Source organism: Phocoena sinus, chromosome 14 (assembly GCF_008692025.1).
Source record: "Phocoena sinus isolate mPhoSin1 chromosome 14, mPhoSin1.pri, whole genome shotgun sequence".
NCBI lineage: Eukaryota > Metazoa > Chordata > Mammalia > Artiodactyla > Phocoenidae > Phocoena > Phocoena sinus.
In genome coordinates, this window is record NC_045776.1 from 66,208,793 (window position 1) to 66,236,416 (window position 27,624).

The 27,624-nt window shown below is 58.0% G+C and overlaps 1 protein-coding gene across 6 annotated transcripts in view; it reads right to left on the reverse strand.

Annotated features, from left to right (window-relative positions):
- Positions 1-27,624, reverse strand: part of OSBP2 (oxysterol binding protein 2) — a 163,959-nt gene that overhangs the window by 22,256 nt on the left and 114,079 nt on the right. For 5 of the 6 annotated variants that reach the window (XM_032654493.1, XM_032654492.1, XM_032654495.1 and 2 more), the window contains one exon: positions 10,578-10,834. The exons of the other annotated variant lie outside the window; for it this stretch is intronic. In XM_032654493.1, coding sequence (XP_032510384.1) covers positions 10,578-10,834 — 257 coding nt within the window. The remainder of the gene's footprint in view (positions 1-10,577; positions 10,835-27,624) is intronic. 6 annotated transcript variants of the gene reach the window in all.

Here is a 27,624-nt window from a genome sequence, read left to right on the forward strand (position 1 = left end):
CTATATACTCAGTATCTTTTAATAACCTATAAGGAAAAAGAATCTGAAGAATAAATAACTGAATCACTTTGCTGTACACCTGAAACTAACACAACATTGTAAATCAACTTCAATAAAAAATAAAATTTAAAAAGCAAAGAGGGAAAGATGATTGTGCTGCAAAGATGAATTAGGCTCCCTTCCTCCTGCCCTTGATGTTCGTGACGCTCTCATCACTATAGGAATGGTATGGAAGGGAAAACAGCGTTGGTTTCATTTTCTGAGACAGCTGACAGCCTCTCACAGACCTGGTCCCAGACCCTCTCCACACTCAGCTCCTGGGGCCCCGTCCTGCCCCACGCCCTCCCTCCTGTGTGACCACGTGCCTTTCTCCCCTTCTCTGGCCCCACCTCCCTCAGACCCCCCATCCCCTGTGGGTCAGGGCTGTCGGTGCCGGTGCCAGGAGGGGTGGCGCACTCTCACAAGCACTGAGGTGGCTGTTTTAACAGCGTGACCGAGGAAGACATGGAGGCTCAGGGAGACCAAGGGACTTGATCAAGGCCACAGGCCGTGCGTGTAGGGCCAGGGTCCAAGTTTCCCAGGGCGTGGAACCAGCACTGTCACTGTTTATTTTGTCAAGCTGGATCCTTACCCCCATCCGGATGCCCATTGAGGCGATGTGGGGTCCCAGGGCCTTCCCGGAGTGGGGTTGGGCTCCTGGAGATGCTCGCTAACAAGGATGTTGGGGAATAACCCTGTTCAAGCAACAGGACCCAGCCATGCCTGGTCCCTGCAGCAGAAGCTGTTGCCCACACAGCCAGGGCTGCCGGCTGATAACCTGGGTGCCCTCCACCTTGCTGTCCCTGCAGGACAGGCTGATATGGAGCAGCAGAGGGGCAGGAAGTCAAATCCCCAGGACAGCGGGGGCCTCATCGGGGCCACATGCAGCTGGGCTGGGCGATGAAGATCAGAGCATGTCAGAGTTGCCTGAAGAGGGGGGCACGGCAGAGGCTGCTGTACCCCAATATCGAGGGGCTCATGTGGCTGGACCAGGGCCTTTTCCACTGACTCCGGGGTACGGGGGTCATCTGCAGCTGATGAGCTGCTCTGGCCACCCTGCAGGCTGTGGAGAGCCCGCCTGCCCCCTCTGCCCTGAGGTGCCTACCTGGTGTCCATCCCCAACTGCGCCGGTTTCCTCTGATGCTGCCGACCTTCTCCAGGCCCCATCCCAGCCAGCCGCGAACAGAGGCAGGTGCCGGTCTGGCTGCGCCGCCCTGGAATGCTGAGCTGGGCTGTGCGCCGTGTGCTCGCTAAGCTGGATTAGGCCTGGGGCCCGGCGATGGGCGGGTGGCTGGGGTGGCTCCCAGGGGCCCAGGAAGGGCCTGGCTGACCCTGGCCCTGAACACGGTCACACTTCCCCTGAGGCCCCGCCACAACTCTCAGAGCTCACGCGCCGCCCTGACCAGGAGCAGAGCCACAGGCCACCCCAAAGCCCCCGACTCAGACACACTGGGCCAGCATCCAGGCCCCTCACGGCATCACCTCGCTGCCTACTCTGGGGCAGGCCCATAACCTCCTGGACCTCAGTGTTCTCGTGAACAGAGGGCTGAACCCCAGGACTCCTGCAGAGTCCCCAATTCTGTGACCCACTGGGGTGATCGTCCCCTGGACGGGAACTGGGTTCCAGTCTCCCAGGCCTGCCCCTTCCTCGCACCCCCATGGCTGTCGAGAGTGTCCCTGAGATGAAGAGGTGCAGGGTCCTGTGGGCAGTGCGATTCTACCTCTGTGGGGAAGGCAGGGGGCCTGTTGACACGCCCAAAGCAGAGTGAGAACCAAAAGCCAAGAAAGGAAATGGCGGCACCTCCCCCATGCCCCTGCACGGAGGCACCCACCGGGGACTCTCCCTTCCCAGAAGCCGGGCCCGTGAAGGGGGCTATGAGGGCTGTCTGCCCGGGGAAGCGTGTCGGGGCCCAATGGGAGTGGCTACCGGTCACCCCGACAGGTGTCGCACAGGACAGATGCGGAGTGTCTGAGCCGGAAACCTTGCCCAGCTGTGCCTGGGAGGAAGGAGGACGAACGCTAATCGCTTTTGCTGTTCCTAATCCTAATCCCGACCACAACCTCGCTGCTCCTCAAATGCGGGCGGGCGAGCAGGGCATGTGGGCAGTGGCCTGGGTCTCCTGCCCACCCTGTGTATGGCCTGGGGAGCCTCTCAAGCTCTAGGAGAGTCTGCAGAGCCGGGACCCCGCTCGGGCCCAGCCTTCAGTGGCCACGTGGAAACCATCAGTCTCCTGCACGGTCACTGCCGTCCTAGCCGGGCCATGAAGAGGGTGCCGGAGAGTCGCTGGATGTCGGGTGGGCAGCCCTCGGAGCCACAGAGGAGGTGGGGACAAGGGCCAAATGCCTGGTGGTTCCAGGCTGGGCGGATGCCCTGGGCCGACAGCTCGGTGACTGTCCCCAGCTGTCGCCACACAGCAGGTTCTGATAACCCTGCTTGCAGGGAGGAAGGGAGAAAGGGCCACGTTTCCACCTGCAGCCAGCCAGGACCTGCCCTGGGGCTGACAGCCATGTGACTGGCCTGCCGTGGCTCTCAGGCGCAGGGCTGCCAGGTCAGTGGGTGGCCAGGGCCGAGGCTGCCCCACCATCTACCCCACCACATCGATCCTCACATGGCCAGGTCACTATGGACCCACCTCTCAATGGCCTGTAGTAATAATAAAGGTGGCGAACAGGAGAAAAACGTGCAGAATCACGGGTTCCCTGAGCCCCTCTGCATGGCCAGCAGCTCACACTGGGGACAGACACATCAGGGTCAACACAGTCTCTCCTTCCCCTCCCACTGAGGAGCAACAGGCTGGCCTCAGCACATTACCTCCCGACGGTGGGAAAGGGCTGAGATTCAGGCTGGGACTGTCTGGCTCGGAGGCAGCCATGCTGGATGAAACACAGCCATCTCATGCTCCATGACCAAGAGCGGGTCCCCCGGGAGCTGCGATGGGGGTGCCAGGCTCTCCCGGGGGTCCCTCTGGCTCAGTCTCAGCCACGCCGCCATGCTCCGCATCCACCACCCTCCCGGCCCCTGGAGGCTGGGCAGCTCCCAGGGCCGGGCCCCCTTCTCACGTGGCCCTCGGCTTGGGTTGCCCCGCTTACAGGGGCCGGCCCCTCTCGGACACGGAGGGGATGGTCACGGCTTCTTCTTAATGTGACTCACTCACAGCACTGGGGAGTCAGCTTCTCACTTCAGTTCAAACTTTAAAATAGCCCTTTCCACATTCAAAATAGTTTACCCCTCGTGCACAGGAACCAGCACCATCTGGCTGCCAGTTTGCCAACCGATTTTAGACCGTCCTGGAATCTATTTTTACTCATCTCCCCAAGCCCCAAGTGAGCAAGCTGTCAGGGGCAGAACAGAGGTCAGCTGGACAGGAACCTGCCCATGGGCCCCGGAAGGACGAGGAGGGCGGCTCTGGGGCCTCTCACCACCACTCTGCTTGGGTGGGTGTGAGGAGCCCCTCATGATCTCCAAACAGGGCTCAGTGAAGCCTCAGAGCATTTCCAGCGGTAAACAGCCCCTTCTGATCTGGTCCGTTTCTATGATGCCACAAATCCAAGGTCCTGGCCAAGTGCCCTGAGTTGCTGCCTCTGCGTCTATGTACCCCCCGCCTCCCCCACCTATCCTCATCTGCGTCCCTGTTCCCACTCCCGCCGGCCACCTCCCCCAGCCCCCAGTGCCTCTGCTCCCACCTCATCGTGCTCTCACAGCTCCTCCAACTGGAGCTGAAGCCCCCTCCCTCCAGGCCCAGCTGTCCTGGGCATGCGTCTTCCGCCACTTCCCCATGCCCCTGCCGTCAGGATCTGCGCCCCATCCCACCCGGCCAGCTCTATTGCGGGCACCAGGGTGTGTCCCTCGTGGGCCACTTCCTTGGTAAAAGCATGCCGGGTCCGTCCCACTGGGCCCTTGGAGGAGGGCCTGGTGGGCACCACCCTCTGTTGGCCAGCACCCACCCCCTGGCTTTCTGCACCTCGACTGTCTTTGGTCTTTTGTGGGGCTTGCCTATCATCCAGCTCTGCTTGCCCACTGGCTGCCCAAAACCTGTTCCTGAGGTCAAGGGCCCCCCAACTCTGAGGGGCCTCTCACAACTCAGGTGTGGGGGCCATGTCAGGAGGGGGCCTGCAGAAGCAGAAGTGGGGAGCAAGCCCTGAGGCTGCCAGCCGACGGAGGGGCTCAGCGCCTTCACGCTGGTACTGTGGCTGCCTCCAGGCCTGCCTGAGAGTCACAGAAGCGGCTCTCTCCCTGCCACCTGGCAGGTGGACAGACCCTGTTTCCCCCACAGGGAGGGGAGCGTGCACCCTACCAGCCCAGGGCAGGCTCGCCCCAGAATGACCGTGGCACCACTGTGGGGCTCTTCTGCCCAGGGCAGGGGCCCAAGGCCAACCCACAGGGGAGCCCAGGTGTGCTGCGCCTAGTGACAGGTAACACAGCCCTGGCCCTCTGCACAGAGCCCCGCAGCCAGCAATGGGGATGGCCCAGGACCAACGGCTGTGACCCTCTGTGCTCATGTAGCCGCCGGGCCTGCTACCCTTGGGCAAAATGACTGCTCTGGGCCTCGGGGGTGGCACGTGAATAATACAAACGACAGCGATGACAAGGAAGCTGTAATGACACCAACCTCACATGGCCGTTGTGAGAAGCAAAGTAACGGGAGGAAACTGGGGCGGGCGCCTGCTATCACACTGCCACCATCCCAGAGGCCTGCCTCCAAACCAGGGCGCTCTGCTTTCCCACAAAGACAAACTTGCGGGAAAAAAGAAGAAAATGGGAGTTTGTTCTTTTCACTTTATGGAAACAAATACCCAAAGCCTGAGCTGGTAACATGTATTAATTCTGCCATTCTCTACCTCAAACCTCGTGATGGAGCCAATGCTGTAACACCACATGCGTCCTGGTTCTCGGGGAGGGAGGTGCCGCTTGCAGTCCCCACACCAGGTCCGGGGGAGCCCTGCACACGTGCAGCGCTTCGAGGCTCAGTCTCTGAACCACGGCTTATCACTGCGCTGTGAAGTTCCTTCTAAATGGCATCAAACGCAGTTACCCAGACGGTGATCCAAGCATGGACCCGCTGCACTGCCTTTGATCAGACTCACAAAATCACCCACTAGGGAATTTTGCCAGACACTAAGCAATTCACTCAGTCGCTCCCACGTTCTTTCACAACCAACTCCTCTCTCTTATTCACTGAGGCTCCCATATGCTGCTGGACACTGTGCCAGGCATGGAAGCTCCAGGGCTCCCAGCATCACCAGGGAGACCATGTCCTGTCTCTGCACACTGCTGCAGTAGAAAAGCCCATGAAACAACAAGGTCCTACTGTAGAGCACAGGGAACTATATTCAACATCCTGGGATAAACCATAATGGAAAAGAATATAAAAAGGAATGTATACATGTGTATAACTGAGTCACTCTGCTGTACAGCAGAAATTAACACCACATTGTAAGTCAACTATACTTCAATTAAATAAGTTATTTAAAAAAGAAAGAAAGAAAGAAAAGCCCACGAGACTCATGGACCTGCAGACAGGGCGACAGTCAGCAGAGTGGGGCGGGGATGCGGAGCTGGGAGTGGGGTAAACGTGGGCAGAGGAGGGGTTCCTGACCCTCCTTCCCCCGCTCAAGGGAGGGATGGGTTTATTTCCCTCCTATGAGGCGCAAGGCTCTGGGGCCTGAAGACCTGGGCTCTTATCCTTAGCAGCTGCCTCAGTTCCCCCACTATAAGCGGCTCAGTGGGTCGGGGGGTGATGATGCATGCAGAACGCCTTGCAGGCGACGTGACCATGGGTAGTTGATCCTCTCTCCTGTCCTGGCTCCCTGCTGGCCAGGGCCCCACCAGCCCCTGGCACCCAGGGCCGACCCAGCCAGGTGGACTGTGAGATGGGCCCTGGGAGTAGCCGTGGGCTTGCTGGTGGGCTTCCCAGGAGAGGTAATGTACATCTGAGGGGTGATAGGTGGGGAGAGTCTGAGAGGCTGTGGCCTCCTCAGGTTAGGTGAGTGGCCAACTCTGGCAGGGGACGGGAGGCAGACGGGGAACAGGTGGGAGAGGAGGCTGGGAGGGGCTGCTGGGCCCCTGGGGACAGTCAGGGGTCATGTGAACCCCACACCTGTTCCTCCCAGGTGGGAAGGAGATGTGTCTGCTCTCATTTCCAGGGCAGCGGGCGGTAAGGCCGTCATCCACACAGCCAGCGAGCTTCGCCCAAAGACCAGGTCCTGCCCAAGGGGCCACCACAACTGGGGAACTGTCCGCAGAGGCCCAGGAAGGGTAAAAGGGTGGGGGAGCTTTAGAGCCTGATGGCGTGGGTGCCGTCCCAGCACAACGCTTACAGGGAACCATGTGTAAAAAGCTCAGCACCCCCTGTGCACAGCAAGTGTCCACAGCTAGTGTTTTCCTTCCCTGCCTGGGAGAAATCCTCCTGACCCTTTCTGGCCCCACTCTGTGGCCACTACCTCTCCCTCTGCAGGCCCCGCCCTGCCACGGAGGGTCACTCCCCAGCCCTTCCATGGCCCTCTACACACTTGGCCTTCACCAGTGGGTGTGTGAGCTGCTGCCCTGCTTAGCTACTCCTCCCAAAGGCTGTCCTGCTGAGCCCACGTGAGACTCAGCATCACAAGGAAGATCCCTGGACCATCCCTGGGATCCCTGGATCCTCAGGGGCTGGACGGGTCTGCCTGGTCCTCGCCGAGTCCCTACCTGGCACAGGCCTGGGGCAGGATCAGTGGGAAGCCACTCAGGTCTGGGTTCAAATCCCATCAGGCAGGACTTTCCTAACTGCTTGAGCCCCAAGTTCACTATGGGGCCGCTGACCTGCTCAGCTGCTGCCCCCCGAGGCCTCCTGAAGGCCCACCAGGCACCACCCTCGCAGGCCTGCTAGAAAGAACCCTGCCAACCGAAACCACAATAGGACGGAAGGAGGCCGGGGCTCAGTACCACGTTCCCGTGGGGGAAAAAAAAAAACACGTTTATGACTTGATTTCATAAAGCTCTGTTCCTGTGTCTCAGCAACCAGGCTGGGTCATTTCTCTGCAAGGCCAGGTGACCAGGGTGGCGAGGGGTAGTGACCAGCAGCTCTGCACCCTGCTCAGAGCCTGCACTTTCTCACTGACCTCGTCCAGGTGAGGAAACAGGGCTAGAATGGCTTTGTAAATGGTCACTTAGCAGGTAAGTGAGATGTGGGCCACTTAGAACTTTTTCCCCTGAGATACAAGACCCACTTTGATTGAGACAGAGTGTATTGGGCACTCCCACTGGGCTACTATTGGGGCCACAGGTGAGTAAGACCTGAGCTTGACCTCAAGGGGCACAAAGCCTGGTGGGGGATCAGACGTTGAAATAATGGGCTAAACACTGCTCAGTGGGCTGGGACCACTGGGGGATCTAACCAGGAGGAACGGCTTCCTGATAGGGAACTCGGAGAGCCTCCCGGCCGTGGTGACGTCCATGTGGGGTTCTGAAGGATAAAAAGGGATCTGCCAGGCATCTGAAGGGTGGGGAAGGGGTATTCTAGAGGGTACAGCGCAGGCAAGGGCAATACAGTTCAGTATTCCTGATCCAGAACCTCCCCCAGACATCCTGTTCCCTGAAACACGTACAAAAGAGGCCAGCCTCAAGGTGAGGGCCAGATGCCCCCTTGGGGAGCAGGGCCACAGGGACAGGCCTGCCTCAGTAGCCACGGTTCCTGGGATCTTGGAAACTGTCCAGAGAGCCTCCCTCCCTGCCCTGCTGGGAGCTCAGGATCTAAAGGCTAATGATAGTGATGCCTTCTCCTGAATCTGAAGGTTTAGAAATCTCCCTCTACTTCTCTCCTGAAGGCTGAACAACCCCAGACTCTTGGCCGTCTTGGGGAAAAGTGAAGAAGCAGCAGTCCATCTCCCTGTGTGGGGAAAGTGCAGCCTGCCCAGGGCCCTCCACAGGATGTGTTTGCCTGCGGGCTTTGTGTGGCCTGCCGTCCCCCATTTTCTGCTCCACTTCCATGACCCAGGCTTAATCGGAGCCCACGAGGTGGAAAACCCAGAGCCATTCACCATCCACAGGAGGGGGCTGCCCTGGCTGTGCGGCTGGTGGGAGGAGAGATTCCCTGAGTTCCCCAGTAGGGGCTCCCATCAGTCAGGGCAGGGGGCAGGGAGGGGATGGTGGAGAGGCAGTAGGAAGCCAGTGTGGGGGAAGCAGCTTCCTCTTCTTACACTGAGATCTGGGCGGATCTGAGGGATGAGGATTTGTGCCTTCTGGGGACAGCTGGGGGTGGCTTCCACCCATCCTGGGTCCCCACCTTCCCAGGAAAGACCCTGGTAGGGCTGCAGCCTAAAGGTAAAAGGCACACCAGGGACTCAGGTCCCTGAGAATGGGGGTTTGCCCCAGGTGGATGCGAGGCCACCCTCCATGTGCTGACCTCAGAGTGGAAGGGGACCTCTGCAGCCCTTGAGGGTCTCACCCTCACCGTCATGAGGGCCGTGACTCCCACAGCGCGCTACACAGACTTGGGTTTGCGTCCAGTTTGGCCACTTAGCAGCTGGTGACCCTGGGCAGCTCAGGGAGTTCTCTGTGCCTCTGTCTCCACGTGGATATTAGCGGTACTAACAAAGCTGTGGGGAGGGGTAAGTGGTCCTGGATGGGAGTGGGCTCCCCTCGGGGCTCGGGGGTGGGAGCCACATGGATGCCTTAGTTACAGCTCCCTGGTCCAAACCCCTCCTAGTAACAGGGGTGGAGGCCAAAGCCTGGCCAGGAGTGGGGACGTTTTGCCTAGGTGGCCCCTCTGCACACAGTGGGGGTTTGGGTGTTCAGGGTCTAACAGCCTCCCAGAACTGAGCCGGCTCTTGCCAGGTGAGAAGCAGCTGTCAGGAAGGGTCCCTGGAAGAAATGCAGGACTCTGCACTAGCCTGGGCTCCCAGCACCTCACTTCTGTGCCCCCACAGTGGAGGTGGATGGGAGAGGCCCTCACGTCAGGTTCATGTTTGCAGGGGGCGCAGATCCCAGCCCAGGGTGCAGGCTCCGTCACTTGGGTCCAGCACTCCTGGTGCCAGAACTGCTAACAGGCTTGCTAATCATCCCCAGGGGCCTGAGCTTCCCATCAAACAATTCATTACGCACTTAGGAGGCGAGCTGTTTTTATGGCTTCGTAAACACAGATGAGCCTCTGATGGCTGATAAAATACTTTCGCTAGAGACGGCAGCTGAGCAGCGCATTGTCTGGGAAAAACCAAAACCGCTTACTCAAGACGATGCGGCTTTAGTCTCCGCATGTGGGGAGGCCATGCCAGGGAAACCGCGGGGAAGCACAAATGCATCATTATGCCTTAAATGCTTGATATCGGTGCCTGTCACCGGAAGAAGGACAGTGACCGAGGCCCCTAGAGTCTGGGGGCTGTAAGGAGGCCAGAGGGCCCAGAGGGTGGACACGGGAAAAGGAGAGAGAAGACCAGCGACAGGGCCAAACAGCAGGGCGGCCACAGAGCTGCAGTCCAGCAGCCTCTCTGCACGTAGGCGCCACTGCACCCCTGAACGCCATGGACAAAGTCCACACCTGTGGGCACCTGTGCGTGTTTCCCTGGAGTCTGGGAAGAGGGTACAGGATCTTGGCCTGCAGTGGGCTCCAGCCTCCACCTTCCCACCCTGCCCTCAGGTTTCCTGGTGTTGGACGGAGAGCCTAGTCTCTGCTCTGACCCCCCAGCTGGGGCTCACCTGGGCACTGGTACTGCCCACTGTCTCTGCGGCCAGCCTGCCTGAACCGCGTTCTCTGGACCCACCTCCTCTGAGGCGGCCTCCATCTCCCCACACCTCTGTGCTCTGGCCCCCAGCTCCCACGGTGCCATCCTAGCTGGGATGTGCTCATCCTGGGGGCTGTCCTTGGGAGGAGGCTGTGGCCTCCTCTGACACATCAGACCTGTATCCAGAGGGAGCACATGCACCTCTGGGGAACACTCATCAGGCAGAAAGAGGAAGGACCCAGAAGCTCGGTTCAGCCTTGAACTCTCTGCCACCACGGAGAGACCCTCCCGGTTCGCGGTCACAGCTGTGTGGCTCCCAGAACCCGTGGAAAGGGGGAACTCCTGGGGCTGAACCCCTCAGTCCACAGACGTGGGTCCTCATTCAGCTACTTACTATCAGGTTGGCACGGCTGTGGTGGCCTCAACTCGAAAGCTCTTCTGACTGAGGGACCCCCACCACACATGCAAGCCCCCCATGGTTACAGGTCCCAATCCTGCTGCATCTGGACCACGTACTGCGGGAAAGAGCAGCAGCAGCTGTTGCTGAAAAATGCGGCAGCCGCGTCCCTACTGTGTGTGCTGAGCCGGCTGCTTAGGTTGGGCGCTGCCTTCCTCGCCCAGGCCTGAACCACCTGCGGGCTCAGCTGGATCTCACACCCAACTCCAAGCTCCACCCAACAATGAAAAGCAGTGTCCTCACCCCGTGACGACGCGTGGATGAGATGACATGGAGGATGACGAGAGCAAGAGGGAGCCCTGGCCTGTCCCTCACCCTGGCCACCCACTGGGGGACCGGGAGCCACCTCCTCCTTGGGGCCCTGGGCCGGGCCGGCGGCACTCACATTGATCATAGCATTTGAAGTGATGCGGAAGAGGGTGGCCCGCTCGCTGACCGCCTTCAGCTTCTCGCCACTCTCACAGGGGATCCTGAGGCCGTCCAGCTCGCTCAGGGAGCGCTGCAGTGCGACGCCGTGCTTGGCCACGAGCTCATTGCACGTGCTGAGGTCGTCTAGCTTTAGGGAGAGCTTCTTGATGGTGTCGTGTAGCTCGCTCTTGTCAGCTGGGGAGGCAGTCCCGTCCTCGTCGTCCCCAGAGTCATCTGTGGAGACACGCGGGGTCGCCATGGTTCTTACGGAGCAACACACACCCAGAGGTCCGGGAGGTGCCGGCTCCTGGCCAGGGCAAGGTGTCTGCACAGCCCCTCTGGAGTCAGTGGGGGGAATGGAAGAGGGGACCAGCTTGAATGACAGGGCCTGGGCTGTGCTTTGCAGGGGGCACCAGCACCCCCCAAGCTGATGTGCAGGCAGGGGTGGGCTGTCTGGGTGAAGAGGTGGAGATGGCTGTGTGGGAGCGGCTCCCATCCCAGACCCCGCAGACCCTGAATGAAGCCCGGGCACTGTCGCCGCATCACAGGCCCAGCCCGGGCTGACCCATGCCTCCCCCGCCAACCTGACCTTGCTCTCCGCTGTCCGCCCACCCCCGGTCCCTGCAAACAATGAGTGCTCATGCTTTGGGCCTTTCCCTCTGTGTCCCCACTGTATCCCCACTGTGTCCCCACTGCCTGAAACCTCCTCACCACCCCCAGCTCCTCAGAGGTCTCACCCCTGCCCAGCCCAATGCCGCCCCATCTTCAGAGCCGGCCTGAAGACCCCCCAGGCCGCAGTCACAGCTCCCTCCCCGCTGCGACCAGTGACCCCCTCCTGCAGGTCTCCCCTGAGGAGCAAGGCCATGCTCACCTATGGGCGTCTCTTGTGTGGAGACACTGGCTGTGGCCTCTCAATGGCCTTGTCAAGGTAGGGACTGTACCACTCCCAGGGGACAGACAGGTGATGAAGCTCAGGTAGGTGAAGCCCTGGCCCAGGCCCCCTGGCTAGTCTGTCTGCCTCCAGAGCCACCCTCTTCACACCTGGGGGCCTCCATGAGGAGCCAGGCAGGTGCTCACGCCCCACCCCCTCCCTGCTTACTTGACCCCAGGTGCCCTCGGCACCCCTTCCTGGGAGTCTGAGGTACCTGGGAGCCTGGTCCGCTACCAGCCCAGCTTGTGTCCAAAGGGGCGCGGGGCTATGGGAGCCTCCGGGGTGCTCTGCGGCGAGTGGGGTGGGGTGGGGAGCTGGCCTGGGCCCTGCTGCTACTTCGACACTGGCCTGTGAGTACCAGAGGCTGTAATTGCTGAGCCGTGTCTGAGATGCCTTGATTTAGAAATAATTAACAAGAAACTTTTTTTTTGGTGAAGGAAACCTGTAACCCAAGATAGAAATTTTTGAAAAAAGGACGCATTGTGAGAGAACAGATTTCCTCCCATGGCAGACAGGGTGCATGGGGGTGGCCACAGCTGAGACACTGCTCCGCACACGCCCTGAGCTGGAGGCAGGGCCTGGCCAGCCTTGGAGGGGTGCCTGGAGCGAGGAGGTGGCAGGGGGCAGCATCCAGGCTGGGGGCAGGGCTCGCCCACCCCATCCAGCCCAACTGCAGCCCCGAAATGACCCAGTGTCTGGAGACCACACGTGCCGGGCCAGGCCCTGGGCCACTCGCTTGACCAGTGTGAACGCTGAACCTCAGTGGCCAGCAGTGCAGGTGTGAAAACACAGCTTCTGAGACACCAAGCCACTGGTTTAGGGCCCTGTTATCAAGAGGGCAGTGCTGGATCTGAACCCAGGGGGATCTGCACGGAATTGTTTCCTCTCTCTGGATCACCTCAGAAAGGCTCCAATGGCTGACGTGTATCTTGCCTTCCTGGGTGCCAGGCACTGGGCAAGGCGCTGCCTTGGTTAATGCACGTTGATGACCCAGTGAGGTAGGTTTGAGGGGCAGACAGGTGCTTTGAAATTGCCCAGGGCCACAGGCGGGGAAATTCTGGAGCCTCCAGGCCTGTCCGGCTTCAGAGCCTAGGCTCTTAGTTACAACGCAACCTCCTCTCACTTTCCAGGTTCAACGTGTCAAACAACCAGAATGGCCACCAACCAGTCAGCACAGCTGCTGCTGGGCACTGGGAGGGGCGCACGGGGGCATGCTGACTGTGGGTCAGCCTGAAAGTGACCCCCTGTGCTCTGAGAAAGAACTGACCAACCTAACTCGGAGCATCTTCCTGCAGGACGGGCAGAAGGTGGGTAATCGCACCTTAGCAAGCAGCTCTTAGGGTCCACGTTCAGGTCCAGCTGCCAGGGACACAGGAAAGTGCTTGTTCTGCTCCCAAGTTGCTGGCTGTGTTGCTAGGGGAGGGATGGGAAGACACCTGACCAGCAAAGTCTGTTCTATGGGGATGCGCAGGCAGAGTACCTCTCAGAGGGACAGTGAGATCAGAATGAGGGAGGCGGGGAGGGACGAGAGGAGGAGTTACTGGATGAATGATCTTGGGTGCATCTCAGGAGGGCCTGCATGGAAGCGGCAGGTCACACACAGAAGGGCAGGGTCTGGAGAAGGATGTGAGTAGTAGCACAGAGGAGCTAGCTGGAGAGGGCACAGCTAAGGAGCCTGGGCCTTCATCCCTTGGCAAAACGGAGTATGTAGGCATTTGAGCAGAGGTCCATGGATGAGAGGAGGCTGGTGACAGACTGAAGGGCAGGGCTGAACAATGAAGGGGACCCTGGCCCCCAAATGGTGAACTGTGGCCAGGCTGAGGCCCAGGTCTCAGTTCAGGGTCAGGGGTCTTTGCAAGGAGTAAATCCATGTGGGACACACAGATGAAGCTCAACATCAGAGATGCAAATGCAACCACTCAATGTGACGTTCCTCAAAGTAGCAAAAAGAATAGATGGCATTAACTCATCTTGTGCTTTCTGAAGGATGAACTGGCAGTTACCCATCTAGAGCCATGAAAAGGGCTCCTCGGCTTCCACTGTCCCCCCACACCCCCACCTGCCCCCCGGACGGGAGCTCTGCTGGTGGGGCATGTCGTCCAAGGAAGGAAAACACTCATATGTGCCAAGTCACTTAGGCTGTGGTTCTCAAGCTTGTGGCCTTGGGGGTTCTCAGGCTTTTCTGACCCCACACATCTTCACTGTCCCCACTCCCACTGGGAATAAAACTCAGGCACAGTGAGCATCTGAGAGGAACAAAGTAACAATCCACATCTCAATAACACAGCAGACACTGAACTATCCACGGACTTAAAAATCCTACAGGAATTCTGCAACTATATAAATACAAGAATAGCAGCAACTAGAATCTAGGACCACATCGAAGCCACACATCCACCCACGGTGGAGCCCTGGCCTGCCTCAAAGCTCATGTGAAGGCCAGAACTCAGCACAGAGCAGCTATGCGGAGGAGCTTCCAGGCTGCCCCTGGGGTAGGAAAAATCAGGTGGTCAGAGAGCAGAGGCTTGAGCTCCGGGGCACCTTCCCAGGCGGGGGCGCTCACACGTCTGCCCCAGCCGCTGACATGAGGAGCCTGCGGTCCCTGCGCAGTGGGGAGGTGCCAGCACAGGGCCCAGGGTGGAGGAGGCAGGACTGGACAGGAGATCCCCTTCACCGGGCAGTAGGTGTGAGCAAGGGGCCGGTTAGGGGAGCCCAAAGTGCACATGGCACCTGCCCTCTGCCTGGTGAGGATCGTTTGCCATCCTCCACGCCGAATCTCAACCCCTGCGCACGAGGCCCGTCTCTCCCGCTCTCCCTGGGACACGCTGGCCTGCAGGGCCCCTCACCCACCCCCACCGAGCTCCCTGCGGTCAGTTGCCCTGCTCCAGGGCATACACAAGGTGCCGGCACTTCTTAAAGCACTGGACAAATAACTCACTTAATCTTTGCATCCTTAGCATCCTCATTTTACAGGTGAGAAAGCAGAGGATCAGAGCAGGACGGGTCCTACGGAGAGTAAGTGGTGGGGCTGGGGTCCCTCCCCTGGTCTCTCAGCACAGGCCACACTGAGGGGGTCACTAACAGGGGCATCTCACCCTGCCCTCTCCCTGCTAGCCTACATCATCTCACCCTCCTCCCCAACCCGTCCCAAGACTGTTAGCCTCACCAGGAAGAGGACAGAGCCAGAATGTCTGTACTGGGGATGGCGGCAGGACTGCAGACCCTGCCACCCACACGCTCATCTCAGCGGGAGGGCTGAGGTTCAGGGCAGGAAGCATCTGGCCAAGACCACCAGCAGCCAGAGAACAGGAGCCCACATCCCTGCATGGCCAGCCTCCAAGGACAGTGACCCCAGGGAGCCAAACTGGAAGAAGGACTGGAGAGCTGGAGGGGACAAAGGGGAGGCCCAGGCAGGGGGCAGGCGGCAGGGGCTTCTGCCCTCCCATCCTCCCGGCCCCAGCTGCCAGGGCCATCGTGCTGAACCCCTGCTTCCCCAGGCCTTGCTCTGCCTGCCTGTCTTGCGCTGCTGCTCTGGGTGTGCTTCTAACGTTCAGATCAAACCTTCACAGAAAAGCGACTCAGCAGGAGCCCAGTGAGTTGCTCCACCAGCTGCAAAGACTGTGGCTTCTGAGACCAGGAAGCGGGCCTGGCAGATGGGGAAGGTGACTCTGCTCTTCCCCAGGCAACTCTGCGCCAACGAGCCTGCACCTTCTAATGAGAAAGACTTCCTGGGGAACTCAGGCCTGACATTCCTCAGCCAGTGGCACCCCGAGCCTCCCTGGCTAAAGTGACAAAAGCAAACAGCAGCTCCAGACTGTGGAACATGTAAAGAACAATCAACCCAGCCTCCAAGCCAGGGGCGGGGTTCAAGGTAAGGTGCAGGCAGCTCTGGGGATGGCGGGATCACGTGCAGCGAATGACCGTGGAATAAAGGGCTCAAGCCTGTTCTCAGACACGACCATTTCTAGAAAAGCACCGACTCCTGAAATACCCACTGATTTTCACCAGCTAAATGCAAGAATGAATTCTCCTTTTTGTTAGATGAGAATAAATCCATAAAACTCGGGTTACCAACGTGTTTACAAGGCAGCAGTCACAACTTCTCTGTCCATCCTGGCCAGGCCAGCAGAGTACGGCAGTGACCTCCCATCCATGGCAAGCTTCCCAAGTGCATGAGTTTCCAACCCTTATCCTGGGTTGGCTAGTGTCCCCCCAAAATCATGCCCTTCCTGGAACTTCAGAATGTGACCTTATTTGGGCTGATGCAGGTATAATTAGTTAAGATGAGTCATATTGGAATAGGGCGGGTCCTTAATCTAATATGACTGACCTCCTTACAGGAAGAGAAGCAAAGACACAGAAACACTCGTGATGACACAGAGACTGGAGTGAAGCATCTGCAAGCCAAGGATTGCCAGCAACACCAGAAGATGATCAGTACTCTGACTTACTGCCCTGAGGGGTGGTCCCTGGATGCTCCCTAGATAAGCACTGAGACTCCCACCTGGGCACAGAGACCTCACAGGTCTCTCTGTTCTCCCCTCAAGCCTGGCACACATGCCTCCCTGACTGCTCAGGGAGGTGGCCTGGGACAGTGGAGGAGCCCGGTTCTGGGCCAGGCAGTCCTGCTTCAACCCCACGTGGCCTTGGCTAAGGGTGCTTGTCCATACTCTGGGGATATTCATACCTCCTCTGGAAAAGGATTTAAGTTCCCAGCGTGCAGCCAGGGCAGAGCTGGGACTTCCTGGCCCCCCACCCACCAATATCCCTGTCACCCTCATCAGCACAGCTCACTTTTTGCACATAACCAGTCTTGAGTTTACTTCAAATCATAGAGGCTTGGAGCCAGAGGGAGCCCCGGTGTTTCTGCTGTGCCCCCACCCCCGCTTGGGGGTCTCCTTGAGCCCTTCAGTAGCCGGCTGCAGCTGAGGAGCCACTGGGCACCCGCACCAGGGCTGGGACCCTGTTTTACCTGGAACTCCTGGGAAGGAGTGGGTTGCCATGGAAACAGCCAGCAGAGCCGAGCCAGGTGGGCTATTTTCCCCCCATCTCTGAGGAAAATGGATCAAGTTTCTGGGTGGGGAGGCAGCTTTTTGAAACCAAGAAACCAAAAGGCTGCACAGATTGGTCTGGAAGGTGGGGGAGGTGACATGGTGGGGACGTGGGAGCCAGTGGCCCTGTGGCTGCCCCATTTTGCATTGTCTCTTGCTTGTTTCTCTGGGGAATCTGGCTTTGCCCTCGCCTGCCCACAAGCTCCTCGGGGTCAAGGCACAGGATGACCAGGGCCCCCCTCCCCTCACACACTGTGGCTGGAGATGAGTGACAGCAGCACTGGCTGAGGAGGGGCCTCAGGACAGGTGAGGTGAAGGCTGGGGAAGCCCAGCACTCACGCCTCCCTCTGCACCTCCACCCAGCTCTGGGCAGGACAAGGTTTGGGGGGAGGTGGTGCTTAGATGGGTCCTGGCAGAGGGACAGGACTGCAGTGGAAGGGGACAGGCCTGTGGAGGTGAGGAGACAAGTTCAGGGACACCAGCAGGGTTCTGAACAGGGAGGGATATTCAGATGGCTCATCCACCTCTAGGTGCCAGGAAGCCAGGGACCCCCGCCCTCGCCCAGCCAGGTCATGCTCTGCCTGCGCTCCATGCCCTTGCTTCCTCTTGCCTCTTCAGCCCACCTAGTACCAGGGAGACCCTGTGGCTTTCCCACCTCCTTGCCACTCTCCAAATTTCTTTCCTCCTCTCCTCCGTCTGCAGATGGCTGCTCCCGGGGCTTCCCTGGTAGCCCAGTGGTTAAGAATCCGCCTGCCAATGCAGGGGACACGGGTTCGAGCCCTGATCCAGGAAGATCCCACATGCCACAGAGCAACTAAGCCCACACGCCACAACTACTGAAGCCCGCGCACCTAGAGCCTGTGCTCCGCAACAAGAGAAACCACTGCAATGAGAAGCCCACGCACCGCAATGAGTAGTAGCCCCCACTTGCATGCAGCAATGAAGACCCAACACTGCCAAAAATAATAAATAAATAAAATAAATTAATTTTTTTTAAAAAAGATGGCTGCTCCCCAAGGCCCAGTACCCATCGTTTCACCTGAGCACTGCCCTGAGCCCTTGGGCTCCCCAGCACTTGCCCCTGGACCTGCCTCCGGCTGATGGGAGTAACATTCAAAAATGTAAAAAGAAGGTGATGGCTTCTTGGATGACAAGGTACAAAACTTGCTAGCCAGGCACTAGGCCACTGACCAGGCAGGGCCCAGAGGGGGTCAGGGGAATAAGAGAGAAGCCTTGTCCCACTGGCCAGGAGTCACGGGAGGAGGCAGCCACACAAGGGGACCCACAGCCATCCATGGGTGGGTGGCGCAAGGCAGGTGGAGGCCAGCAGACAGCCAAGGAGTGCCACTAGCTGGTGTGGGAAAGGGGCGGGGGGAGCAGGACACATGCTGTCTGAGTGCCTGCTCACCCCAGGCTGGCCCCGTCTCAGCCCCCTGCCACTCCACAGAAGAGAGGGCACAGGGAGGGTGGGGAAGGATCCCTGCTCCCTGCTCCACCATGGCAGGGAGCCTGCATCAGTGCAGCATGGGCCCCGCTGTGCCCGTGGCCTGAGACCCAACTTAGAACGGCAGCTGACGATGCTGACATCATGCCCTGACCCAGCAGTGCTCCCTGACCCAGCAGTGCTCCCTGACCCAGCAGCATGGTTAATGGATTAATGGGGACAGGCGCTACTCCCCTCCATCTCCGCAGGACAGGGAGGGGACAAGACCTAACCCCCGAGCCCTGCAGCCTTCCAGCCATGGTCTGGGACCCTGAGTGGCCACACCTCCCTGGGGCCCCCAGGACCCCATGGGGGGCTTTCATTTCACCTGAACACTAAGAACTTTGAGCAGGGAGTGCCTCCCGCCTTCCTGCAGTCTGGCTGTGCAGAGACCCCCGCCGCAGGCCCTCTGAGGAGACAAGCACAGCCAGCGGGCGTTGGTTTCAAGCGAGAACCGTGGGGCCCTGCACTCTCGACAGAAAACAGCCACTTCCAATTTGCAGTGTTAGCATCTCAAAAATTCAATTACAGCAGGTTTGCTGACTGTTATTTAGATTTCAGGAGGTTTGTTAAGCTGCCCAAATTCAATTGCAGAATCCAATCAGCTGGATGCTGACAACAGAAACAGGCCTTGAGGCAGGTCCACGAGGTCAAGTGACTTTGGTGGCTCTGAGACCCTACAGCCCTGTTGCTCAGTGACAGCCTATCCTGTGCTTCCTTGGGTCATGACTTCGCCACGTTATGACACAGTTTGCTGCACAAACCACACCCAGGAGAGGAATGGGTGGCGTGGAGAGTTATGGACTGTGCCCAAGACCCAAGGCTCCTGAGTGGTGGAGCTGGGATTGGCAGAGTGGTCTTTACAAAGAGTCTGATGGCCCCTGCCACTCCCATGGCCCTGAGGCTGAGAGACTGCAGCAGTTCACTCCACCCAGCCCGAGGTGAAGCCTGTACTGGCCAGTGACCGCCTGGACTGGGCGAGTGGGGAGGTGAGCCCTGCCAGGGGTGACGCTGCTCCTGTGGTCCTTTGCCCTGGAGGAGGGCCCCACTCAGGCAATGGGGAGAGGGAGGCTGAGAGGTCTCCTAGTCTTGACAGAGAGGGGCTCAGACAGGAGCCCCGGGGTGGGGTCCCAAGAGGCCTTGGGAGGAGGTGACTGCCTTACAGGCACACCCTGCAAGGGGTGACACAGGAGGAGGTGCTGCTCCAGGGGGATGAGGTCCAGGAGCACGGGGCCAGAGCCCTGAGGAGGAGCACCCCTGAAGTGCAGTCCCTGAGGCAGGTCGGAGGCCTCAGCGCTGGAGAGTGAAGCACGGGAACCAGGTCAGATGAGACAGGGAGCCACTGGGGGCCCCTGGGAACGGGAGTGCCCCCCCACCAAGGTACTGCCAGTCCTTCCTGACTGGGAAATCCAGAAGGAAAGCAGGTCTGTCTTTCCCAAAGTAGATTCTGTGGGACACTAGTCCTGCAGGGGGTTCTGCAGAAAAAGGAACCAGTGATTCAAAAAAAAAAACTTCCAAAAATGGGATGAATGACGTCCTTCCCAGCCAAGGAGGCAGGTGACTGAAAGCTCTGAGAAGCTTGGCCTTGAGGATACCAGAAGGCATGGAGGAATCTAATCTGATGGAAAAATCAGATAATAATAAATAATAAATCGTGAAACCCTGGTAGGCAGATGGAAAACACAAGCCAGAGCACCGGCATCATATGACCTTTGTGGGCCCTCTGGGGCCCATCTCCCCTCCTCTCTCTCTGGTGATCAGCATGGGGTGTGTTGAGGGCACCAGGAAGCGGGTGAGACCACATTCAGGCTCTCCAGCAGCTTCCACTGGAGAGGGGTGCAGGGGTGGCACCCCAACCTGGACAGCTGTCAACAAGGCTGAGGTGGGGCCCCAGGGATGGGTGCCCCGGGCTGACACAAAAGTCGGGCTTTGCTTCCAGTCCACAGGGGATGCAGAGGCAGGAACCTCATCCCACAAACACGAATCTGTAGGCCAGTATCTGTGGTGACTGAATCTCTGATCTTCTCAGGGAAAAACACCCCCAGGGACCCCTGGGCTGGCTGTAGAGGCCAGCAAGCAGCGGAAGGCTGGGCGAAAACCTCAGAGAGCAAAGAAACAAACCCCCTTTCCTCTCACTGGAAGGGGCTAGGGCACAGGGTCAGAGCCACAAGCCACATGATGGGTGAAAAATAAGTGTATGCAAGCGACGGCCAGGATGCCCGCAGAACCAGGTGCCTTCCTCCTCAGCAGAGGGCTGTGACCTGGGGCCACACAGCAACCTCAGGATGATGGACGGCTCTGGGAGCAGGGCCCAACTCCAGGGAAATAAACACTGGTGCAGAGATGGAGCCTAAAAATAGAGACGCAGGCTCCAATTATGGCATCTTCTGAGATGCTGAAGCCAACCTGCCACCCACAGCCCCCTCCAGCCCGCAGAGCGCCCAGCCCACCCAGAGCTTCCACCCTAACCAGGGTTTCCACGGGGTCTCCTAAAGGAATGGGGTGCCGTCCCAGATCCAGCACTGCAGAGAGCTGGCGTCCTACGCATCCCGCCCCCCCACCTCCAGACTCACTCATCTGCCCCGTCCTGGTTTGAGTCTTGCCCCAAGGTCCCAAGCTGCAGAGGTGGGCTGCCCCTCAGCCAACCTGAGGCAGGTGCGTGAGGGCTGGACCCCACGCCAGCCGGGTTTGGGTGGAGATGCTGCAGCCCACCCCCTGCCGGTGCCAGCTGACTGGGGGCGAGGCGCCGCTGCTCTCACCTGAGCCCTTGTTTAAGGGGCATGAGAGAGGCAGCTGGAGCACGGACGCTCCTCTTCCTCCGACCTGCTGATGTCGAGACAGGAACCCACCTGCGTCTCAGCACGGTGGATCCTCCCTGAGGCACCCGCCTCACCTAGACAACAGTGAGCCTCCTCAGGGGGCTGCCATGCTCCCCCAGCCTCCACTGCAAGCCTCTAAACTCCATCCCACCTGTCTGCTCACTCCTGGCTCACAGAAAGCCCCCTGCAGGCCCGGCCTCCAGGTCAGGGGGACCGCCTGGTGCCTTGGTGCCGGGAAGGGCATCAGTATTTTTTAAAAGTTTCTCCAGGAGATTTCACACCGCAGCTGGGTGAGAACTGCTGGGTTAGATGCTGGCGAGGCCTCACCAGCTTTAACACCTCATAATCCAAGGCTCCAGCCACGTTTCCTCAGCGCTCCATATCTGTCCCCCACACCCTGCACCCCACCTCCAGGTGCTGCCTCCCAGCTCTGCAGACTGGGGAACCAAGGCCGAAGGGCTCACATGGCCTCCAGGCATCTGGCTCCTGGGGCTCCCTCTCTCCGGGGCCCTACACTGCCTTCTGGGTAACCAAAGAAAAGAAGAACGTTCTCTCGGCTTGCCAGCTTAGGAAATTAAACAACGCCCTTGTTTCCATGTTGAAATCCAGCCTTTGTCCACAGAACACAATTTCAGTTTGGGTGTCGCTGTCTCACCTCTGGTCCTGTTTCTTCACGACGGCGTTACTTGTTAGCAGCTGCCCCAGATCCCATCAGGTTACGAGCCGTGGCCTCCCCATGGCACCGGCTGCTGGGGCCGTGGCGGGAACACCATGGAACGGCTTCTTTCTGCCCTCGTAGGCAGGGGGGAAGCACTGCCCTTGGCCCAACCGTGAGCACAGCTCCTTGGAGGCCACTGAGCCCACCTCACACTTCTCCCCACCAGAGAAGGGCGCCCACCCCACGGTCCCACCCCCTCCGCTTCCCGTTGTGGGTCCAGAGATCCCTGACCAATGAGAAGGATCCTTTAATGAACAACAAGGAGCCCCACCTGTGGGAGTGTTTAATCTTGCTTAGCACAAACACCTGTCTCACAGCCAAAGCAAGTGGGACTGAACTGAAGAGAGGTCTGCCGACCCACACGAGAACCCACTGATCCACCCCCAACGGCGCCAGCATAGTTGAGCCACTCACTGGAAACTGCCAGATTACATTTTCCTGGCCCGAAGACAGCCACAGCTGCTTATCCTTGGAAATCATCGGACGCCCACGTAATCACGCTAAAAAGCTTTCCATGTGTGGCCACCTCTAGGCGTCAATGACAGAGAGTGACTGGGTCGGGGAGGAGGCGGGGTGGGGTGGGGCAGGGCTGGGAGAGGGGTCCCGCCACCTAGGAGCCTGACAGGCCCTGGAGGGGCAGGGGCTGCATCTGCCTGGCTGATCTCCACCTCCTGGGCCTGCAGGCAGGAGGTGCCAAACAGAAACCTGTTGAATGAACGGACGCCACAAGGAACGATGGTTGGAAGCGTTTTGTGAACCCCAGGGCAGTGTGCAGGTGAGCGGTGATGGATTCAGGGTTTTCCCCTGGCTCTTGAGAGAAGGCAGCAATCACAACCCACTCACCCTATGACCCACCCCCTTTGGCTGCCCAGTCCCTGCAAAGTTCCTCTTTCTCGCCCTGCAGACCTCAGAGTGCCCTCCTGCTTCTTCTTGCTGTGGGTGGTGAGTGGGGGCCTGGCTCTGGGCCAAGCTCTGTGGGGAGGGTGAGGAGGAGACCCACAGGCCCTGCCTGGGTGGTGGAATCTCATAGTCTGCTCTATGCAGGGTGGACAGGCCAAGTTGTGTCTTAAACAGAAAGGGAACAGAGCCACCCCTTTCATTTAAATGCCCAAGTAAGACGCTCTCCCCTTTAGGAGTCAAGCAGACCTGCAAGTCCCAGTTTGCTATTTATCACCCCTGAGACCTTGCAGCTACTTAACTTCTTCACCTTCAGTTCCTCATCTGTAAAATGGGTCAATGCCTGTAATGTGTTTAACACAGTGTCTGCCACAGTGAGGCCACGAACATCAGCCATTATTACCTGGCTATAAAAAAGAGCCACGCTGAAGGTAGAAAAGTCAAAAAGCCCTGTACAGAAAAGCATAAAGTAGCAAAGAGACAATCACCAGCAATCCTCCTCAAGATAACCTCATCAACCTGTCTGATGCCAGTGGCATCTCTTCCCGCTCACTCCCACATGCTACCCATAATGGGGACTGTCCCTTGTTCCAATTCCATGACTGCTGGCGACCAAGAACACCCAAGCAAGGGAACTCTCGGGGGCCAGGAGGGTGGATGGGAACTCTCGTCACTTGAAAGGCGTGTGCCCCGCGATCCAGGCACACCTGGAGCCAGGTTACCATGACTGCCTGCTCCCTGCCAGTCTGAGGTCCAGGTGGGCAGAGGCGGCCACCTGAAGGGTCACCTGAAGGGAAGGCCGCCAGTCTCTGATGGCAACACTAGAAGAGTACACTTGGCAGAATGTGTTTAAAGTGACCCGGCTCAGAGTGAGGCCGAGAGAAAGGGGCAGGAGGTAGGGGTATTTTTGGAGGCCGTCTGGCTCCTCCAAAGGCCCTTTTGTTCCTCTCCTAGTTCTGGGTCACTGTCCATGCAGCTAGGAGCCTGGAACAGGCCCTGTGTTCGCAGGCATCTGAACATTCCTCCTGGAGGACACGGAGGGCAGTGGACAGTCCTCTTCATGACCCACATCCTTGGGAGCCCCGACCCAGAACTGACAGGGGAAGGCTGGGGATGAGGATCAGTGCGGCCAAAGAAGGCATTCCTGCACCCGGAAGACATCAACGCTTTCCAATTCCCAGTCTAGCCTTCTGTTTTGTGTTTCCTATGTTCCCAGGTCGCTAGGGAGGCTGGTGGGTGGGCAGGTCCTCAGCTTAAGTGTTGGTTCGGCCACCAACAGACTGTGTGATTTTGAGCAGGTCTCTCCCTTCTCTGGGCCCCAGTGTTTGCTCCTGAAAGGAAGGGCCTCTACCGGGCAGACCCACACTGCTCTGTGGAGAAGGTCCACCAGCTATGGTTAATGCAGACTTTAATGCGTACGTGCATTTGACCCTGGGCCTGGGGGCTTCTCTGCTAGTTGTGCTCTGGGATGGGGAGGAGAAAGAAACAACCCTGTGACCAAGCAAGCTACCCCAACCCCACCCCGGATGTGATGATTCAGCAGAACTGGTCATTTATGAAGAAGCCCTGGGAGCCAGGCCAGAGGCCAGGATCCATGGAGGCCCTGCCACCGTGAGATGGAGCAGAATGCTGATTGTGAGAGTAACTGCATCCCAGCCAGGCAGGCAGAGCCCAGATCTGGGAGTCAGAAGCGGGGCTCAGACCCAGAGGCGGGGGAAGGAAACAGGGCTGAGGAAAGGCCTGAAGTGGAAAAGGTTCGAGGGCGTCGGTCACCAGTGCCCCTGCCCTCTGCACGGCTTGTTCCTCCATTAGTCAGCTGTGCCCCTGCCCAGGTCCACCGTCACCTCCCCAGCCCTGTCCCCACACCTGCTGGACAAGGAGGGCAGCCACCCCTCACAGCTCCGAGGGGCCCTACCAGCAGGACCGTGCAGACACCACTGTGGGCAGGTGGCTTCCAAGGCTTGGCTCAGGGGGAAAAGCTACTTGAGCAGTGATTGCTAAGGAGGAAAATCAATCTGAAAATAGTGAGGCCCCAGAAAAATTCACATTCGGGAAGGAACCTGCTTGCGAGGAGCTTGGCCAAAGACAAACGAGGTGGGATTTCACTGGCCGTTTGCTCCCGAGGGCAGGGATGAAGCCATGGCCCCCGCCTCCCCAACGGCCCCTGGCTCTGACCATCTGCTTGCCCAGCCTCTGTCAGGGGAGAACTATTTTCTTCCGGGCCAGCAAGCATCATTCTCAGGCTCTTGGCTGATACACTGCTTACTGTAAATCAAGAAATTGGTTTTCTGTTTTCTAAAAGAAATGGAAATTAGAAATTCCAACGTGTGATGGTGTTTGCAAAGAAACTGCAAGTGATTGTCCCTAAAAATAGAAGGGAGCTGTTTCCAACTGCCAAGTCTTAGTGACTAGGAGCAGGGAATACTGCCACAGGGAACCGTGGGGAGGGTGAGATGGTGGAAGTGACAGCCACTGTGAGGCCAGGCGAGGGAAAATCCAGCAGAGACAAGGGAAGAGGGTGAGGGAGCGGGGAAGGAAGAACATTGTCTCAGAGCAAAGCCCTAGAGGAGGGCCACCTGCCCACCTGGGGCTGTGCCGGCGGGCTCTCTACCTGAGTCCTAGGGACCCCTGCTCAGCAGCTGCTCCCTGAGCCTGCAGGGAGGCTCCTCACAGCCCGGGCAACGCAAGGTCCCCGGAGCCTGGCTGAGACCCTCCTCTCAACTGCAGAGCCCAGGGGCTTCTCACTTAGGCCACAGGGCTGAGGGAGAAACCTGGACCCACCCAAAGGTACCACGCAGTCTGCAAGGGCATCAGAACACAGTCTGAAAGCCCACAGCCAGGCGGGCTTGAATTACAACCAGACGGTCTGCAGAGATCCAACATCTTTGGGCCAAGTTTCCACCCGAGACCCATTTCCGATTGGCTCCACGTTGGCCTGGCGGGGCTCCCCTTAAATAGGTCACTGTGGCTGACAACTTTCTGGTGTCCTTGTCCTAGGCCCACCCTGGCTGGAAGGGGGAGGGACTGATGGAACAGGTAGTGGGGGGCCGTGAAGCCTTTGGGCTGTGCTGAGCTGAGGAATATTCAGGCCGTTTAGGGCTGGAGGACTTGGGGCCATGGAATGGCTGTGTCCTACAAAAGACCCCTTTTCTGGAGCAGGTGAGCCTGAGGCAGAGACCCAGGCAACAACAGAGGGTCACTGCTTGCTGGCAACACAAAGTCACTCCGCAGTTCACGAAGTACTCTGCCGGGCAGCCCCAACTCGGGTCACCACACCCCTGTGCTGTGGGCTCCACTTCTGGCCTCCTTAAGTGCCAGGGGTGCTGGGGATCTGTGAGGCGAGGTGCTGCCCCCGGTCATCTGATGGGCAGCTTGATTCTGGGATTTGGATGCTGGGGCCATGAACGGGGATGTGCCAGGGCAGTGGGCACATGAGCCGGAAGACAAAGAAGGAACAACTTCTTACAGAGCTGAGAGAGAAATAAAAAAAACCTAGAATTTTATAGTTCATAAAAATGTCCTCCAACAATAAAGATGAAGTAAAGATATGTTCAGACAAATAAAACCTGAGAGAATTTGTGGCTCCCTGACCTACAATAAATGTTAAAGGAAGTTCTTCAAGCTGAGAGGAAATGATACCAAATGGAAACTCAGATCCAGACAAAGGAGTGAAGAGGGCTAGAAATGACACCAGGCAGGACCCTGCGGACACTTCCAGGTACAAAAGCCCCTCCGAGTCTTGTTTGTAGGAAAAAGGCTTTAGTTCCCCAGACCTTCCTTAAGTTCCAAAGAGCAGGCACAAGCATTTACTAGTTAGGGAGGTGGGGGAATGTAAAAACAAAGGAAAAGCAGTTAAGCAAGAAAAGTAATGACAATATTCAGCATAAACAGAGCCCTGGGACTTCCCTGGTGGTGCAGTGGTTAAGAATCTGCCTGCCAATGCAGGGGACATGGGTTCGAGCCCTGGTCCAGGAAGATCCCACACGCCGTGGAGCAACTAAGCCCATGCACCACAACTACTGAGCCTGCGCTCTAGAGCCCGTGAGCCACAACTACTGAGCCCACGTGCAACAACTACTGAAGCCTGTGCACCTAGAGCCCATGCTCCACAATAAGAGAAGCCACCGCATTGAGAAGCCCGAGCACCACAGTGAGGAGTGGCCCCCACTCACTGCAACTAGAGAAAGCCTGCATGCAGCAACAAAGACCCAAATGCAGCCAAATATAAAAATAAATAAATAAATAAATTTAAGGAAAAAGAAAAAAAAACAGAGTCCTAGTTCCTCCTCAAGGGATATACATAACAATCTGACACATATCTTTGAGTTCTGCAGGATGGTGACCCTCACCCAGGTGGAGGATGGTAGCTATATGCTGAACACAAGGATGAAGACCCCAGAATGGTTGGAACCAGGAGGTTGATGATTAAGATTCTGGAAACATCACCTTGTTACTTCACCACCAACCAATCCGAAGAAGGTCATGCACCCTGCAGCCCTCACCCCAAACGTTGCCTTTAAATTAAAACCATTCCCTGAAAGCCATCTGTCTCTTGTTTGGGTCTTTGAGCATAAGCCACTGTTCTCCTTGCTTGGTGCCCTGCAAATAAGCACCAAACTTTCCTTCACCACAAACCAGTGTCAGTAGACTGGCTTTGCTGTGTGATGGGTGAGTGGACCCAAGGTCGGTTTGGTAACAGAAAAAATAAGTATGTGAGTGAACATAAAAGATATTGGTTTTCTCATTTTTAAATTTCATTTAAAGGTAACTGTATAGAGCAAGTAAAAAAAGTGTATCTTCAAAAGTAAAATGGGACACAGCAGAAAGGGTGGGGGCCATAGAAGTAAATATATTGTTGCAAGGTTCTTACTTATAGCTGAAATGGTATATGATTTGAAGGAAGACTGTGATAAGTTAAATATGCATAATGTAAACCCTAGAGTGGCCACTGAGAAGACAGATGTACAGTTGTGAGCTAATAAAAGGAAAAAAATGAATACTAAAAATAATACCACAGGGGCTTCCCTGGTGGCGTAGTCGTTGAGAGTCCGCCTGCCGATGCATGGGACGCAGGTTCATGCCCCAGTCCGGGAAGATCCCACATGCCGCAGAGCGGCTGGGCCCG